The sequence below is a fragment of the Haliotis rubra genome, unplaced genomic scaffold, assembly GCF_003918875.1.
Source record: "Haliotis rubra isolate DU_JTF1 unplaced genomic scaffold, ASM391887v1 Scf244, whole genome shotgun sequence".
In the NCBI taxonomy this organism is placed as follows: Eukaryota; Metazoa; Mollusca; class Gastropoda; order Lepetellida; family Haliotidae; genus Haliotis; species Haliotis rubra.
This window is the reverse complement of record NW_025766492.1, coordinates 762,398-781,972: the sequence shown is the minus strand read 5'-3', so window position 1 is coordinate 781,972 and position 19,575 is coordinate 762,398. Positions and strand designations below refer to the sequence as shown.

At 36.9% G+C, this 19,575-nt stretch overlaps 2 protein-coding genes across 2 annotated transcripts in view; one reads left to right on the top strand and one right to left on the bottom strand.

The window, feature by feature from the left end:
* Positions 1–2,479: 2,479 nt before the first annotated feature.
* Positions 2,480–11,923, bottom strand: LOC124278974 (Meckel syndrome type 1 protein-like). The gene is made up of 7 exons (XM_046714764.1): positions 11,847–11,923; positions 10,827–10,986; positions 9,886–9,968; positions 6,400–6,469; positions 4,613–4,719; positions 4,327–4,458; positions 2,480–2,489 (listed from the first exon to the last, which is right to left on the bottom strand). The coding sequence occupies exons 1-7, from the start codon at positions 11,921–11,923 to the stop codon at positions 2,480–2,482; spliced, it is 639 nt and encodes a 212-aa protein (XP_046570720.1).
* Positions 11,924–12,107: 184 nt separating this feature from the next.
* LOC124278997 overlaps positions 12,108–19,575 on the top strand; it is a 125,675-nt gene continuing 118,207 nt past the window's right edge. The window contains 1 exon segment of the mRNA XM_046714793.1: positions 12,108–12,155. Coding sequence (XP_046570749.1) covers positions 12,130–12,155 — 26 coding nt within the window. The 5' untranslated portion in view covers positions 12,108–12,129.

Below are 19,575 nucleotides of genomic sequence, written 5' to 3'. Positions count from 1 at the left end.
TTGATGCAACATTGTAAAGAGATTCAATATGCTTAATATCAGCTCTCGATGACATTTGCAGGCCTTATTATAAGTGTTGTTATTGCAACATTATTATTGACCCAGTTTATTGCCATCTATATTTAGAAACAAGTGCCCTTCGTTTGTTATCGAAAAAACTATGTTTTGCATTAGTGTGGGCATTTCCGATCATACCAACAACCTTCTTTCGTGCCAAGGGCATGTGAGATGCAAATAAATTGCTCTGCTGTCTATATGCGGACGTGCTTGAAATGTTAAACATTGATTTTGCAAATATGCCCCATTCATTGTCAGTTGGAGAGTCCCAGGAATGTGCTTTCTGTTTACATTTATTTTGGTTTCTGTCTTATTCGTACAATGTTTCCAAAATTATTTTCACAGGAGATCATTTCCTTGGTAGACATATGGGATATATATATTATATATGTTCTCGGAATGATTGATTATTGACTTATTCAGATGTCTCATTTAGTCCATTTGTGATGATGATATTTGGTCTAATTTATGCAAGCCAAGAACATAAAGTCACATGATGGGTTAGAATAAGTTGTATATCATCATGGTTTTCAAGCACAATAACAAGACCGATAAGTATATTGAGATGTAGTATCCCCTATTCTTCTGTTATCTATGCATTTTTCAATATTTTCAAGATTGTGTGTCCTCATAGAGGTCATCACATGTCTGCCTCTGACACAGTGTTATATTAGGTATTACTCTTTCTTTGACATAGAGGCATATGGTCATGTTGTTTTTAAAGAACAGTTTGAGCAAGTATCTTTTGGAATCTCCCCAGAGTTACCTACATAGTTGTGATGACTAACAGGAAACTTGAACAAAGTAAAATAATTTACAGCAGATATCTCATATACTGTGTATTTGATCAGAGAAGTGATCATTGATGACACAATGATGTTTTTAGATAATGTTGATTATTGAATTATATTCAATATCATACATTAAAAGACAGACTTGAATGTAAAGCACAAAACCAGACTAGTCTTACATTCATTTCCAGTAACCTGCCTTACTATCGTCACATATACCATCATACAGAACATTACTACCAGTAAGAGGTTTTATGATGACATTGAACTTGATCACTCACTCACTCCTCCTCATTCATATGAGAAGAAATGAAAATTGTATATGGATGTTCCAGATAGTTCTGTTTTATTTGTTTGTTGTTTCACTCCATACTCAGCAATTTTCCAGCTGTATGGCAGCAGTCTGTAAATAATCGGGTCTGGACCAGACAATCCAGTGATCAACAGCATGAGAACCAATCTACAGAATTAGGATAAGATGACATGTGTCAACCAAGTCTGCGAGTCAGATTGTCTGTGTCAAATATGGTAAGCAAATCGCCACTATCCAATTCATCTTGTGCTGCTTAAGTGCAAGAATGCAGGACAAAGTTCCAAAACGAAAGTGTTCAGTGATAGTGTGCTGACCAAATGGACCCGTTTCTATTTATGTGCCAGCATTTCCTTGCTGATCCTACCACTGGTCTGTCTAGTCCCGGAGAGAATATATTATAAGAGAAATATAACTTATTCAAGACTTATTTAGCAAATCTAGATTGCCTCAGATTCTGAAATTAAGCATTGATCTGAGCTCCACAGGGCATATTTTGTAGAGTAAACTACATTTATTATGAACTTGACGGGTCCCCAAATTCTAGAGCAAGTTGCTGGGACTCCCACAAGAGTTATATCCATCAGATTGTTATTATCATTTGTGTTAAGACTTGCTTTTACCTTCATATGTTAAAAATAAGATATCTATATTTCTGGGATTACCTATTTGTCTGTCACCCCATACATTACACAGTAAATGATGGACAAACACTGTTCCTTATTGTTGGTCTTAAAATTTGAACCTCATCCTGCTTATGGCAGCCTTTGCAAGTTTTCATGCAAACACAGCTGGTGGGGTGTGATTTTTTTGTCTCCAGTTACATACATAATTTTATTTTTTTGGTTAATAGATTAAAACTTTCCTAGAAGAGATGGTTGCTCACAATATTGATCATTGAATTGTCTGGTCTGGTATTTGTTAAACATATGAAAATTACATTTTCATGCTATTTGAATATTATTATTTTTCATGATCTGGGTGCTGTTTGTTTATTTCTTGAATGTAAGACAGTATGTCACCATGATACTTGTCACACCAGATATAGCTATATTCAACTGACAACTGAGATTGACAAGTATTTTTAGCAGGGTTATTTTTAGACATGCTCAGAAGTCTGAATCATATGTCGATAAGAATTTCAAACTTAAATTAAAACTTCCTCTTTAATTGAGTTGTCATCATAGTCTTAATTATTATGGTTAGATGATAGCTATATATGTCGCTTTAGCAATAATTTCAGCCTGTGCCCAAAACTTTTGAACTATTCCAAACATGGCTCTCAAGGTGGGGCCACACTTCAGCAGCGCAGTGCAGCGCATCACAGTGCACTGAAAACAGAGACGTGGATAAAAATAAATGTTTTAATTATGTTTCGCAGAAAAACATGAAAGTCAGGGAAAGATAAACAATTATTTTTTTCATAGATACGAATACCAGACTAATTTGCATTCATGTATTCAAGGACTTCAATTGTTCCCTTCAAGATATTTACTTATGTCCCTCTCGACTTTCAAAGCCTTTGTAGTTGATTGAATCCACTTTATACAAACATGGATGCTTGTCTACTTCCAAAGTCAAGGCCTCCTTGTCAGTGTTCACCTTTGGCACTGTTGTAAATGAAAATTGTTGGCAAGGCATAGTTATTGCCACTTCGTACGTTTTTAAAAAATTGTCTTAGAAGTGATCTCACTTAGGGGTGACTTATGAAAAATGTAAGGGAGCAATGTTCTTGCTGCTGGCGCACTGTGCTGCATCAGTGTGGCCAGGCCTTTAGTCGCAGTTTTAGTAAAATCTTGTGTTCTTATATACAGTGAAGCCTCGTTAATCCGGACGGTTGCGTTTCTCAGCAAATTCGTCCGGATTGCGAATAGTCCGGACTACTGAATCAAGACCCAAGTTGCTTCCCTTACTATAACAAAAACGACACGAATCTGGATCAAACAATTAAGCATTTAATGTAAAGCTTATTGAATTCATCACATCAATAATTTTACCGAGTGACATCCGCATGTTAATCCGACGTATCTGATCACGTCCTTCCTCAGCACAGGTGAGGTAATGTCTAACAAGCGATTTATTGTAGTATGCCTTGAATGTCCGAATTATTCCTGCATCCATCGGTTGAATATGATACGCGGTATTTGGTATATGGTACAAATACGACAATGTGGAAACAACTCTGTTTTCAACACACCTCCTGACATTAATGGATGATGTCTTGTGACACTGAGAAGAGCTGTACTCGTGGTCAACCTGAACGCTGATGGACCTTTCGTTTGCTACTGTTTTCTGGACAATCAACTGACAGTCGACCGATAACAACCAAAATCGGTTGCAACAGCCCTCAATGACATGGCAGCATTTTGCAAACCAATAACTTGTCATCTATGAGCAGTTATAAGTTGAGGAGGCCCCATATTTGTTTAACAACAACGATTTTCAAAGTAATCAAGCTGTAAGTACAGTTTACTGAAACTTGATATTTGCTTAATGATGGGTACATGCATTGCCTTGATCCAGAGGTACAAATAACTTTTGGGGTCATTGAGTTATGTACTCGCTTTTGTTCATCTCAAGTGGGTATCCTAATTTTCTTTGAGTAACCAAATAAATTGAACCCACCTCACTCAAACTCAATTGGGTATTTTGCTGTTTTCATTAATTGTAAAAATATAAAAAAGTTTAAATATTGGTTTACCTGTTTGTTATTTATATTTGATCTGTAACATGAGGAACGATAAGGAAGACAGGAAGTTGCCAAGATCATGTGCTGCAATAGAACCTCTCAATATACCTGTTATTTATCTAACCTCAGTAACCTCCATCACATGTTTGTGTGTACGCATATAAGATCATATTTATTGAGTGTTTACAAAACTTCAAGTGTACTTGTACGCACTAGACGTAATAGGAATTGAGTTTTCACATAAATATTTGCGTAATTTACGCGGATACACAGCTTGTCCATTACCTCTGTTGATTGTAGGACATACACATCTAAAATCAATATATGTTGCAGCCAAAGAGTCAAAATAGACAAACAAACATAAACAGGACAAGAATATATATGGCTACATGGGGGTTAAAACATGTAGGTGTTGCGCTACTTTTTTCCCTGTGCATATATCAACAATCTCCTCAACCATATTACAGCCCCCCACTCACCTCTCTCTGGGACTAAGGTCCCCCATGATGTACATCACCTCCATCGGGGGAGCCTCAATGTGGTTCTTCCTCCTCATATCATCTGTTGGTGATGGGTCTACCACATTGATCTTCGGGACAAAGCCGACCTCCCTGCAAACAAAATCTTTCAGGTAAACCACACTGAACGAAGCAATGGATTTTCAGGAAATGAAGCATTATCAAAATATTTAATTCTAAAGAAAGGAAATGAATCAATATTATCAAGGTAATCCAAGGTTTATACCATAATCATGATAATGATCACCTTTCTTTGAGTTGTCGACCTCCGACCCTGCGTTGTCGGACATGTGACATCTTCTCAGCAAGAATGGTAGCTCTCTCTGACTTGGCGGTGGTCATGAACTGCACGGCCTTGACATAAGGGAAGTAATACACCAAGTAGTAGATAAAACTATCAAAAGCAGGTGCTTTACGCAAGTCTGATGAGCTGTCAGCCAATCTGACTTAAAACATGAAATAATGTGTGTACATACATTGCACTAGTCCCCATACACAAGGTCAAATCAACAAACTAATCAACAGACAAGTGTGCACTTAATTTTCATTCTCAGCTCCTGGGGAATAGAAGCCGGATTATAAAGTGATAAGATAAATAGAGAATACAATACGATGTCCGTGTAATGCTATATTTATGAAACGAGTGAATGGTTTGGTAACTAACGAAGCGAAAGCAAGTTAGATACCAGTACCATTCCACGAAGTTTCATAAATATTATTGTGACAGAGGTATTAGCATTGTGGCGCCATAACTGTAAACCACTTTGGCGTCATACGTCACGGCTTCACTGCGATGTTATTACACAATGTGTATACACAATGTGTAAAAACATTGCAAAATTATTAAACAGTGATGTAAGATATTCGTTTCGGTTAAACTCCTACATTTGATAACAGTTCGTAAGAATTTGCCTGTATAAGTTTTTGGAACCACGCATGCGCAGTGTGTGTGTATCTCGCCATGTGGTTATGCCGCTGAAGTTGAATACAGTTGAGAGGAGCTCATTATCGTGTCATGTTGTTAATCCACGCCAGCTCAATACAAAACAAGTGATATCTTCAATGGCTGAGTAATAATGTGTTTTCTTGTATAAAGCTGCACTCAGCAATATTCCTTCTTCATGGTGATGGCTTGTAACCCAGCGGTTGATATTATGAGTGAGTGAGTTTAGCTTTACACTGCACTCAGCTATTCCAGCAATTACATGGCGTTCTGTAAATACTCAAGTCTGGACCACACAATCCAGTGATCAACAACATGAGCATCGATCTACGCCAATAAGTGAGTGAGTGAGTGAATTGTTTTTACGCTTTTAGCAATATTCCAGCAATATCATGGTGGGGGACACCAGAAATGGGCTTCACACATTGTACCCATTTGGGGATTCGAACCTGGCCTTCGGCGGATGACGGTGAGCAAACGCTTTAACCACTAGGCTACCCCACACCCCTCACGCCAATTTGGATACCATGACATGTGTCATTCAAGTCAGTGAGCCTGGCCACCCCAGGGGTGGAAATAATTCATTGCCCGACGTCCGAGTCCAGTGTTTTTTCTGTCGGGCAAGCAAATTTGTATATCACACTGGACCGGTGTCCAGTTGACTTTCCTATGTTAATTATGTTGTTTATTTACAAAAACAACAAGTAAAAGGCCGTATAGTGGAAAAATTATCAGGGCAAGTGATTTTACATGTGCCACTGTACGAGTACACTAGCAAGTTTAAAGTTATTTCCATCCCTGCACCTGATCCTGTTAGTCACCTCTTACAACAAGCATGGGTTACTGAAGATCAATTTTAACCCGGATCTTCATGAGTTTTTGACATTATGAGTAACAAACCATGACATCAACCTAATCATGGAATCAGACAACCCAATCCAGCCAGGCATCTCAACAAGCATAGGTTGGTGGGGAACAGTTCTAATCCTGAATCCCCAATATATAACATAAGTCAGATTATTGCTTATAACATTCCATATGACAATATCTATATCATGGATATCATAAAAGTTTTCAAAATGAACATCTACCTCCTCTTCATGTGAGAACTTGTCGTCATCAGTGTAGGTGAATATACGGTTTGTTGGCTTCCCTCTCTCTCTGCAACACAAACATATGGTTCTTGAAAAACCTATTGGCTAATCCACAACCTGGAATGAATGAGGTTTCATGGCACTAAGAGATGTTGACTAGATGGCACTTTGAATGATATGGCGTACATAGCAAAAGGGAAATGCTAGAGAATCTGCATATACCAAGACTCAATAATAGTTTGAAACTTTAATAGACTTGTGTGTTGATATATTTCATATCAAAAGATAATTAGGTGAAATTCACTATATTCCAGAACTTGTCTCACAATAGTGGGTGTGTTGGGTTGTATTCTCCAGCATCACCAGAAATGAGCTTCAGACATTGTATCCATGAGGGGAATTGAACACCGAGATCCGGTTGTATCATTGCTTCATTAACTAATGTCAACATTAAACCCTAATGATACATTAAATCCTTAATGCATCATTAGTTAATGGCAACGTTAAAACCGGTTGTATCAAACACTTATTAGCGTATCATTATCTAATGACATCCTAATGTAAATATTTTCATTAAACTCAGGGATTCCCCTAAATATTTCCCACAATTCCATGACGTAAACACGTAAGCGTTACTCTCGGTCGTCTGTCAAAATGGCAACTTTACGGCTAAACCTCGGAACAAAAACAATCATTTCAACTGCAATGAAGAAACACATGTCAATAATTCTGAAACGTCGCCGATAAACCTAGAATTGGTTGGGATCTTTTGGAAAATACACGAACACGATCGCTGAAGTGAGCTTTCCGCCATATTGGATAGTGTTTACAAAATCAAGTTTCGCAAAGGCTGGTCACAGGACACGTATATTTCATATTCAGTTGTGACAAATGCATCGGTGAATTCCTCATACATTGTAGAATCAACTTACAAATGGTCTCTGTCACTAAAACCAAGTGTCTAGACAAAAGCGAAACATACAGTACTGGCTGTGAAAACGGAACGTTGTGCTCATAACACAGAGCTTGCTAGAAATGTAAACAAAGCAAAAAGCATATTTTATAATGTGTAGCATTTTCTCAATTTTATAGACATCAGTTTGTCTACTCGTAGCATGCATGAGCTCAATAGTTTTAGAATATGCATGGAAAGAGTATACAGTAATTTGATATATTCATAAGAACTAGAAAATTAAAACCGGATACAATACAGTAATTTGATATATTCATACGAAAGTTCTGTGCAGCGTGACGCCATGTCAGACGAAAATCACGGAGAATGGCGACATAGGCAATTATCGGCATTTCTGGCTTTTTTAATGAAAGCAATAAACACAAATAATCAGTCATATTCGCAGATAGTCAGAATGTTTCTGATTACTTACATCATACATTTATGGACAAAAGTACCCTCATAAAATCGTGGGCACCCATAGATATGTCCACGCGAGCTGCCATTTCATGAGATCATGAGAAATCGGGTCATCGGTAGTGATGTCATGTCAACATTGTTGTACATATTTGTCAATTTCTTTGAGGTGAAGGTCGGTTGATAAAGAGTAAACACAATCACACTGTCCTCATGGATTACACTTTTGGTATTAATGTATAATTTGCATATTGTTCAGATATGTTTCATGAAACTAATTTCATTCTCAACATTTAGTATTTTAAACCTAAGTAAAACTGACAAAATAGATAACAATGATTTATTTATTTCATGAAATGTATATGCATACATTCTTAAAGGAATTGTCTTGCTCAATGAATTTGTTTATGTTGTTTTATAAACAAAACAATGACGTATAATCATTGGCCAGGTGCGCGTTTGCACTATCATTGTTTTCGATAATACCGTGAACAGAACATCACGGAAATATAGTGTCCTTATCCACAGCAAATTATCTCAAAGTGATCTGAGTTACAATAACTAATTGTAAAATATAGCGGAGTGATGCCCCCTTATCGTTATAAGCGTACGAACTTTTATAGTCATTTGACGTCATAGAGGAAAATCCATTTTCAACATATATTGCGAGTCATTTTAAGATTGAGTGTATAACGTCATACATAAGCACACAAGCCAATGTAATACATACTTATGTCTAGGGGTGGGTATTGCAGAGAATTTTCATACTGCGATATATTGCGATGCGAAAGCATATACTGCGATATGTATTGCAATATATTGCAAGAAGAATTTTTAAACAAAAACTACTTATAATCGCATTAAAGCTTGATTTTTAGAGCAAAACACAACAACAAAGATATGCTCGATTGAACTTTAACAACAACCTTTAATCATGACAAAATAGAAATGTAAATAATATTTGGCACAAATAAAACAAGGAAATATCCGAAGATTTCCGAGTGTTACGAAGTTTTACGAATGCAAGTCAAAATACCGGTTTTTGATCAGCATATCGCAATACGTATCATTTTCATGTCTGAACCGGTAAGTACCGGTAAACCAGTTATATTGCGCAGCCCTACTTATGTCGATCAGATATCAGACAGTATTTTGTTCGTTCACACTTTCTGTAAGATGCCAAATTAAAAATACAGTAGCACAGCACTTTTATCAGTGCACGATAAACAGCGGAGAAATTGTATTTAACGCACAGCAAAATTCGGGATAACATATAGTAGTGTCTATTTTTCAAACAGCCTAAGTATTTGTACTTAAGTTCACATTATGGTATAGGCAATTTAATATTCTACATTTCTGTGTCATTTTATAGCTGTAGGTAGATCCAATGCTGCGCAAACAAAATTCTGGCTCAACGTACACTTTTCCAGGAAATTAATGACGCTTTAATAATACCCCAGAACCTTCATTAAGTTAATGACACGCTAATGACAACACCACGTCATTAAAACATTAGTACAACAGAATTTAACAATATATTAGTTAATGTACGTTTAATGGCACCTTAATGCTTCATTAAACTTTGATACAACCGGGTCCCAGTCTTCGGCATGTCGAGTGATTGCTTTAGCCACTAGGCTACCCCAACACCCATTATCTCACAATCACCTGACAGACAAACACAATACACGTCCTGGCAATGAGTGTATTCTGGATGGTTTGATATAGACAAGTGTGATATGTCAATGATTGTTTTTCTTGATGGTCAGAGGACATAAATGACTTCATTCAAAGGTATTTCACTGGCAACGCCCCAGAACCAAAGGCTACTATTAAAGAGAAGTAATTGTGAATCCGATTCCGCTCCATGATACCTTTTCATAATCCACCCAGTAACTGTAGTGAATATAACCTTCCACCCTTGAATCCGACTTTTTGTATCTGAGGCCATGTTAGATGTACAACATGTGCTCTTGAGTGAGGGTGTGTGTGACACCTTGATGCCATGCAGCTGTATTTGATACCTGAACCTATGAATTAAACTTATGAAACCAGAACCAGCATTTACTATTTTTCAGCTACATAGTTCATTAAGAAAGGGCAGTGTGACTTACATGATTTTAACAACTTGGTCGTGGTATGTCTTTTCTCTTATGTTGAAACAGTTGGCCTCCTGGTTGTATAACTCAATCTCCCTCTGAAATATATTACTAACATTCAAAACAAATACATACAAAAAAAAAGAAGACAAAACCAACTCAGTTGAATTGGTTAAATACAATCTTTTACCAATCCAGGTCAATGTCAAAACCACACAAGAGAACTGGCCAGTGGTGGTGATATAATGACAGCAAGGGACACAACTCCTACTCAGATACCAATAATCCAGTGGAATCAGTCCACTCTTTGTAATAAGAAAAGGAATTCAGACAACTATGTACTAGTATATGCAATGCCATATAGAAAGTTGTCAAATGTAACATGTTATATTTGGATTACACTTCCTCAGTAAAGAACAGATTCTAGTACTTTTGTTAGGGTTGGTCCTATCTAAGATTCTAAATGTCATTGTGTATTCATAAAGTTTGGTCAATTTACACTTGTCAGAGGGGGACACAAAGTACATGATCTATACTACCAGTTGTCGGACTTCCATTTTTGTGGAAGCCGTGGTGGCTGAGTGGGTTTGATGGACTTTGTGTACTGGTGATTAGGTGCCAGACTCTGTGTTGGGGTTCAAATCCTAAAAGGGACTCAACCTAACAAAAGTAATAGAATCTATACTTTACTGAGAAAGTGTGTTCCTAAATATAACTTATGTTAAATATAGACAACTGTCTAACCATTACAACACAATATCTGTTTAGAAAGATTCTGCAGCACACAGAAAAATATTGTGTTAATATTGAGGGTTATATAAATAGGCGGAGCATGAGCAGCCATGGTCATTCTAGGTGCCACAATTTGGCAATGCCAAAAAGGGCTCATCCCCCGTCCTGTCCTGTCTTTTCTGTTTGTGAAATATACACAATACCTGAGTATAATTAACATTCACCTGACTGAAAATCTTTTCCTGCCACTTGATGCAAATTTCTTCCTCATCCACCAGCTTGGGCTGTTTACCCATGTCCCCCATCTCCACACTACCCTCTTTTTGCTCATTGGCTGCAGCTGCCGGCACTATACTGGAGGACGTCACTCGTTCGAGTCGGACTCTGAAATATCATTGATCAATGTCTACACTGTACTTTGATCTCAAATAATTGTAAATAAACTATACAGGTGCAGCACTGATTACATGACTGAAGGTAAATCATCTGAATTGTCTCAGGGATTCAGACTGAGAAAATATTGATTGTGTTTAGAAGTCTAAATATGTGACTTGGCATTAAGGTAAAACATTTCATCTTTTTCTGATAATGTAGAAAATAAATCACAATATGATGAGATGCTTGTCATCTAATTTATGTGGCTGATGCTTTGGCAGATTCTGATGAGATACCCTCACAACTCATTGATTACAACTGTGTTTTGGTAAATTGTGGGATCGGCTTCAACAGCAAGACTGACAGTGTGTCACGTTTACTCAAACAGACTCACATTCAATCAAAATTTCACTCCCGGTGAAACTGTGTTTACTCCTAAAGAAATTACATCTCATTCAACCTTGTAAAGTCATTTGTCAGGCTGTCAGGTTTTTCCAAAATTTTGTCAGTTCCCTATATATTGACTCACAACAAAAATAATAGAATCATCTATCCTTGATATAAGATCGAACATAAACACAGGAAGAAACAACATAAACAACAGACAAATAGGTTGCTTGCGCAGTTTATGCAATCGACACTGGGTGTATGTGTGTTTTGATCTTTGGGTTACTTAAAGACAGTGCCGAACATGGATATCGCACAGGGAACCGAATGTTAAATTACAAATAATGCATTGATGGTCAAGTTTCGACAAGTTCGATCATAATATATTTTTATTTCATCGATACTATGCCATTGGCATTTCGTGGCAGACACAGTGTACAGAGTTCATGTGGTGATATACGAAGAGAGCAAACCAGACGCACTTGATTTGTAGGTTTTTGACGGAATCATTCGATCTGTAATATGCAGTTCCCACGTCTGGTTCATAAAGATCCGCCATTTTCTCGGAATGTAAACATAACAGCCCCGCAGATGTATAAAACGATACGTCACAATAAAAGGATACCATTATTATAGATTTATCATATTTACATATTATGGAGAATCAGTTACATGGGTGTCCATAAGGCTGCTTTTAAATTTATCATATTCATCTCCGAACTGCAAAATGACGTCATAAATAATGGCGGACAGGACAACTTGAAAATGTCAGGACGACAACCAAATGATAGGTAAGCATTAATCAGAGCTGTGTTTGACTTATAAAGTCATGTGTTTGATGCAACATTGTAAAGAGATTCAATATGCTTAATATCAGCTCTCGATGACATTTGCAGGCCTTATTATAAGTGTTGTTATTGCAACAATATTATTGACCCAGTTTATTGCCATCTATATTTAGAAACAAGTGCCCTTCGTTTGTTATCGAAAAAATGATGTTTTGCATTAGTATGGGCATTTCCGTTGATACCAACAACCTTCTTTCGTGCCAAGGGCATGTGAGATGCAAATAAATTGCTCTGCTGTCTATATGCGGACGTGCTTGAAATGCTAAACATTGATTTTGCAAATATGCCCCATTCATTGTCAGTTGGAGAGTCCCAGGAATGTGCTTTCTGTTTACATTTATTCTGGTTTCCATCTTATTCGTACAATGTTTCCAAAATTATTTTCACAGCAGATCATTTCCTTGGTAGACATATTGGATATATATATTATATATGCTCTCGGAATGATTGATTATTGACTTATTCAGATGTCTCATTTAGTCCATTTGTGATGATGATATTTGGTCTAATTTATGCAAGCCAAGAACATAAAATCACATGATGGGTTAGAATAAGTTGTATATCATCATGGTTTTCAAGCATAATCACAAGTCCGACAAGTATATTGACATGTACTATCCCCTATTCTTCTTTTATCGATGCATATTTCAATATTTTCAAGATTGTGTGTCCTCATAGAGGTCATCACATGTCTGCCTCTGACACAGTGTTATATTAGGTATTACTCTTTCTTTGACATAGAGGCATATGGTCATGTTTTTAAAGAACAGTTTGAGCAAGTATCTTTTGGAATCTCCCCAGAGTTACCTACATAGTTGTGATGAATAACAGGAAACTTGAACAAAGTAAAATAATTTACAGCAGATATCTCATATACTGTGTATTTGATCAGAGAAGTGATCATTGATGACACAATGATGTTTTTAGATAATGTTGATTATTGAATTATATTCAATATCATACATTAAAAGACAGACTTGAATGTGTGCACAAAACCAGACTAGTCTTACATTCATTTCCCAGTAACCTGCCTCACTATACGTCACATATACCATCATACAGAACATTACTACCAGTAAGAGGTTTTATGATGACATTGAACTTGATCACTCACTCACTCACTCCTCATTCATATGAGAAGAAATGAAAATTGTATATGGATGTTCCAGATAGTTCTGTTTTATTTGTTTGTTGTTTCACTCCATACTCAGCAATTTTCCAGCTGTATGGCAGCAGTCTGTAAATAATCGGGTCTGGACCAGACAATCCAGTGATCAACAGCATGAGAACCAATCTACAGAATTAGGATAAGATGACATGTGTCAACCAAGTCTGCGAGTCAGATTGTCTGTGTCAAATATGGTAAGCAAATCGCCACTATCCAATTCATCTTGTGCTGCTTAAGTGCAAGAATGCAGGACAAAGTTCCAAAACGAAAGTGTTCAGTGATAGTGTGCTGACCAAATGGACCCGTTTCTATTTATGTGCCAGCATTTCCTTGCTGATCCTACCACTGGTCTGTCTAGTCCCGGAGAGAATATATTATAAGAGAAATATAACTTATTCAAGACTTATTTAGCAAATCTAGATTGCCTCAGATTCTGAAATTAAGCATTGATCTGAGCTCCACAGGGCATATTTTGTAGAGTAAACTACATTTATTATGAACTTGACGGGTCCCCAAATTCTAGAGCAAGTTGCTGGGACTCCCACAAGAGTTATATCCATCAGATTGTTATTATCATTTGTGTTAAGACTTGCTTTTACCTTCATATGTTAAAAATATAAGATATCTATATTTCTGGGATTACCTATTTGTCTGTCACCCCATACATTACACAGTAAATGATGGACAAACACTGTTCCTTATTGTTGGTCTTAAAATTTGAACCTCATCCTGCTTATGGCAGCCTTTGCAAGTTTTCATGCAAACACAGCTGGTGGGGTGTGATTTTTTTGTCTCCAGTTACATACATAATTTTATTTTTTTGGTTAATAGATTAAAACTTTCCTAGAAGAGATGGTTGCTCACAATATTGATCATTGAATTGTCTGGTCTGGTATTTGTTAAACATATGAAAATTACATTTTCATGCTATTTGAATATTATTATTTTTCATGATCTGGGTGCTGTTTGTTTATTTCTTGAATGTAAGACAGTACGTCACCATGATCCTTGTCACACCAGATATAGCTATATTCAACTGACAACTGAGATTGACAAGTATTTTGCAGGGATATTTTTAGACATGCTCAGAAGTCTGAATCATATGTCGATAAGAATTTCAAACTTAAATTAAAACTTCCTCTTTAATTGAGTTGTCATCATAGTCTTAATTATTATGGTTAGATGATAGCTATATATGTCGCTTTAGCAATAATTTCAGCCTGTGCCCAAAACTTTTGAACTATTCCAAACATGGCTCTCAAGGTGGGGCCACACTTCAGCAGCGCAGTGCAGCGCATCACAGTGCACTGAAAACAGAGACGTGGATAAAAATAAATGTTTTAATTATGTTTCACAGAAAAACATGAAAGTCAGGGAAAGATAAACAATTATTTTTTTCATAGATACGAATACCAGACTAATTTGCATTCATGTATTCAAGGACTTCAATTGCCCCTTCAAGATATTTACTTATGTCCCTCTCGACTTTCAAAGCCTTTGTAGTTGATTGAATCCACTTTATACAAACATGGATGCTTGTCTACTTCCAAAGTCAAGGCCTCCTTGTCAGTGTTCACCTTTGGCACTGTTGTAAATGAAAATTGTTGGCAAGGCATAGTTATTGCCACTTCGTACGTTTTTAAAAAATTGTCTTAGAAGTGATCTCACTTAGGGGTGGGTGTTGGTTACTTATGAAAAATGTAACTTTTTGTAAGGGAGCAATGTTCTTGCTGCTGGCGCGCTGTGCTGCATCAGTGTGGCCTGGCCTTTAGTCGCAGTTTGAGTAAAATCTTGTGTTCTTATATAGATTATTATTAGCTGAGCTAAGTAAACAGAATTGTATGAAAGTAGTGGCTAAAGTCTTGAGAAGAAGCAACAATAGGCACTGACCAGGGTGTTAGGTAAGCTTACCCGAGTCAAAATATATATCTGATCATCAAACTCATTTTGGACAATTTTGTATGAAATTCTCAATGTTCCTTGCCTTCCAGTGACGAGGTTGATGCCATCGGCCAGTTTGTGTTAATCTTAAATGTTTGGTCAATTTATGTTTGTTCCGATAGTTTTGCATTGTTTGTGCAGTCAGATTTAGCCTTTTGTTACATGGCATGTATAAAGCATCACTGGCCTTCGAAGTTATTTGTTATTTGCATAAATAGTTTTTTTAAAATGAGCACAGAAATAAACAGTTAACTCATACATGGGTAGGCGTGTCATGTTATTATGAATTTTGTGACATATCGTGACAACTCAACATGATACTGCAGGGATTTACGGGACACGGATTCATGTGTCATATATGCATATAAATTGACAAAGGACAAAAAATCTTTATTAGCGCATCCACAGCGACGTAGAAAAAGTCCAAATACTTTTGGTAAAGATTCCAATCAAGTAACAATAAGCGGTATCATTTGCAATTTAATTACTGTAACAATGTGATGATCATGATACACAGTACAAAAACAGTATTAGTAATAATATTTAAGTGTCTGGAACCCCCATTTTATTGTCCAGGACCCCTGAAAATTAAGAGTATGAGCCCCAGGGACCTTCCCTGGAATGCTGTCAGAAATATGACCTACTTGACATTGAACTCGTTACATACCATATCAGGTCAGTTAGCATTGTTAAGGCCAATGTTTATTTTTGGAAGGACAGTTACATTTGTTGACACAGACAGAAACATTAGGAAACTTGTATAGACTCTAAAACAGCTCTATGGTAGTCATGGTCCAGATAATTCTGTCATGGATTATTTAGAGTCCTGAAAGAGAAAGGCTGTCAGAGCATGTGTCATACGAATGTGACACTCTGCCCTTGTCCTAGTTATATCACTAGGTCATATTAATCTTAAAGACAAATGTCACAAAGCTGACAAATACAGGACAGAGTCGAAATATAATTTTGAAGAAGTGTTCTTGTATGGTAATAGGTGGTGGGGTAGCCTAGTGGTTAAAGCGTTCACTTGTCATCATGAGAGCCGTGGTTCAAATCCCCCATGGTTTCAATGTGTGACATATGATAACTATAGTAAATCGTAGTTTAAAATCCAGGGCTATGTGTATTTGGTGGTGGATGACACAGTTGCATACCTTTCTGTTTGTAACTATCATGTTGAATTTGGGATTACACTTATTTAGTAAAGTACAGATTGAAGCACCTTTTTTGGTTGAGTCCCAAATGAGATTCAAACCCACACTGAAAGATCAAGGCACCTAATCCCCAACACACAAGTGAAATAGTTATTAATGCATGTGAGCATTTATAATTATGTGCCACTAATTAAATTGTTGAAATTAAACGAGGCATGTGACACCGCACCTTCCCTGTACCTCAGTGTTGATGTGTTGTACAGCCAACATTTTTCATTTAGGCCAAATAAAAAAAATGATGTTCCGATTACACCTCTTTAAAATTTAGGGTAGGTAGGAATTCTTTCTTTTTTCACTTTGTTTTTAGAAGTAAAGTATGAACTAATAACACATTTATCAATCTTTAATTGTTTATTCAAACAAGCTTGCGGCCATCATGTCGACTTTCTCTATCAGAATGGCCGATGTCCATTGGTGCCGGCCAAAAACAATAGTATCTGAAAGCTTATTTTATTCATACCTCTTAAAAAAACTAGGTTTGGTGCCAGAATTCAAGGGTCGGTTGGGTAATCGGAACCACAACATTTATTGTTTTTAGGCTTTAGTGTCCCGTAAACTCAAAAACAGATAGCCCCAGGTAAACCCTCCTACTTACCATTGAACACCTGATTGAAGTATAACTTACTGTGCAGGGTAACAGGTGGAACAGCGTAAGTTTATGAAGCACCTATAAAATCTCTTTTGCCTGATTGGATGCTTAAAGGGAGAAATACTGGGCTATTGGGACACCACATGATGTTTAGTCCAGCATTTACTCTTCAGGTCATTTTGTAGTATTAGGATGAAAGTATTATTTTGTGTCAGGTAACTCCTGAGGGGCAGGGATTTTTCTTCAATTCCACACGTTGAAGGCATATTTAAGCAAAAATATTTGAAATAATTATTTAACATGTTAAAGTTTTTCTTGTCTTTTTTCACTAGTTTTTAGTTTGATGACAGTCATATTAACTATCATTGGGAACTTTTTATTCCACTTTAATTTTTTGGACTTTTTCTGCAGACTTTGAAAATATATTGTTCTGCTGACTTTGGAAATGTGTTGTTCTTTTAGTAGATAAAGGTAAATTCCTGGCCATACTGAAGAAATATGTTGCTTTCTTTATCATATATTATTGAGAATGCATGGTTCTTTGTGTGTTTTTTAATTAGCCAAAAACGATTTCACTTCTCATAAACCCTTATATAATGAACCCATAACCAATGACCCTCAACCCTCTTCAAAACAGATCAGAATTAATATTTTTTGCCATTATTCCTTGCATGTTTGAGTACACATGTGTACCTGTTCATCTGTAGCTTATAGGAAATTACAAAAACATATGTCAAGGTGTCCTGTGTCGTGTACCACAAAGCGATGTTAGTGCTGGGATGATCAGGTCTGGCATGTGCCCTCTTTCCTCCAGGGGGCGGTGGGGTAGCCTAGTGGTTAAAGCGTTCGCTCATCACGCCTAAGACCCAGGTTCGAGTCCCCACATGGGTACAATGTGTGAAGCCCATTTCTGGTGTCCCCACCATGATATTGCTGGAATATTGCTAAAAGCGGCTCACTCACCAACACACTCACTCACTCTTTCCTCCAGCATCTTGGCATTCCAAAGTAATTAATTTGGTCTGGCCTTTGAGTAAATGCGAAACTAGCTTGAAGGGAGGAATCTTTTGAGCAAGTTCCTGGAGAACAATAGCAAATCTCCACTGGTCATGACTATGATAACCTTTCCAGCAGTTTTATTACCGGCCAATTCCAAATGCTCCGTGCAGTTAGTGAGTAGACATTGTGTAAAAGATGCAGTATAGTCCCTTGATGACAGACTCATCTGTCACAGCTGCTATGTGTTGTCCAAATGGATTCTGGGAGTCCATGGTTACCCATCTGTCTGTGCACGTAAATATCACGTTTCCGTGTGAGGGTTTAGCTGCAGCGCTACAGACTTGACATTTAACGCAAAGACTCCGCTTCACAATGACAGAATTAGCCGAGATCTCAGATTGTTCACAATAATGACTCAGAGACAATTTGCCTTGTATTTTCTGTAGGTTACGTATATGGACATGTTTGACATGTTACAGGAACATTTGACATTTTACAGGAACATTTGACATTAGGTCCTGGAACTTGATGACTTAAAATGCTTGTGCTTTTATTTAAACGGATTCTTTTAGATGTGTTCATGATTCGTAAATAATAAAGTGGTTTCTATACTTGAAACAAAAGATGCAGGTCTCTTGTCCATGTCACTCAACATATTGCTATTGAAGCGTTTACTGCAATCATTATGAATGTGTTGAAGTTGTCTTGTAATCGTTTGCATTAAAGCATGTAATTTGAACAACTGATACCTTGGACCAGATCTTACAGGAAAATGTATCTCGACTTCTTCAGACGATACTTTGTGCCCCAAGTTAGCCGCAAGTGACAGTAAAAAACCCAGTTTAAAAAAAGATATAATTTTATGCATCTGATATAACGAAAATAACATTACAAGAATACAGTTCTGAACAATTCTTTTTTTTCGAATTTGTCTAGTCAGTTCACTTAACTTGGAATCCTTTGTAAATCCTTGACGTTAGTTCACTGGCTGCCATATTTGCCTCCTCTCTACACCATTGACAGCGGAGATGTTGTCGGCACTACATCATAATGTAGTATGGCCCCGTGTAGTGTGATAACTCATAATGACGTCCACTGATTGGAGGGCAAGGAAGCAGCTTCCTGACTGAATGTGTAGGAGGTAAATCTTAGATGGTGTGCTGGAACACTGATCTTGAGAGAAACTTTTTTGTGGTGCTGTGTCGTTCCAGCTTGAAGATATTTGGGAGCCATAAGGGATTTTTGAGAACATACGATATGCATAATTGTTCTTAAAAATGTTTCAGTTCCATGACCTTTCTATACAAACAGGAAATGCTTCTTTGTTGTTAAATGTATACAAAGCTATCTATGATTGAGTCAGTGCTTGGTCTTGTTGCCATGGTTACTGTAAAAGCTGATTTTGTATATAAAAGGAGTGATCGTCAATGATCATGATCACAGGTGGAAATT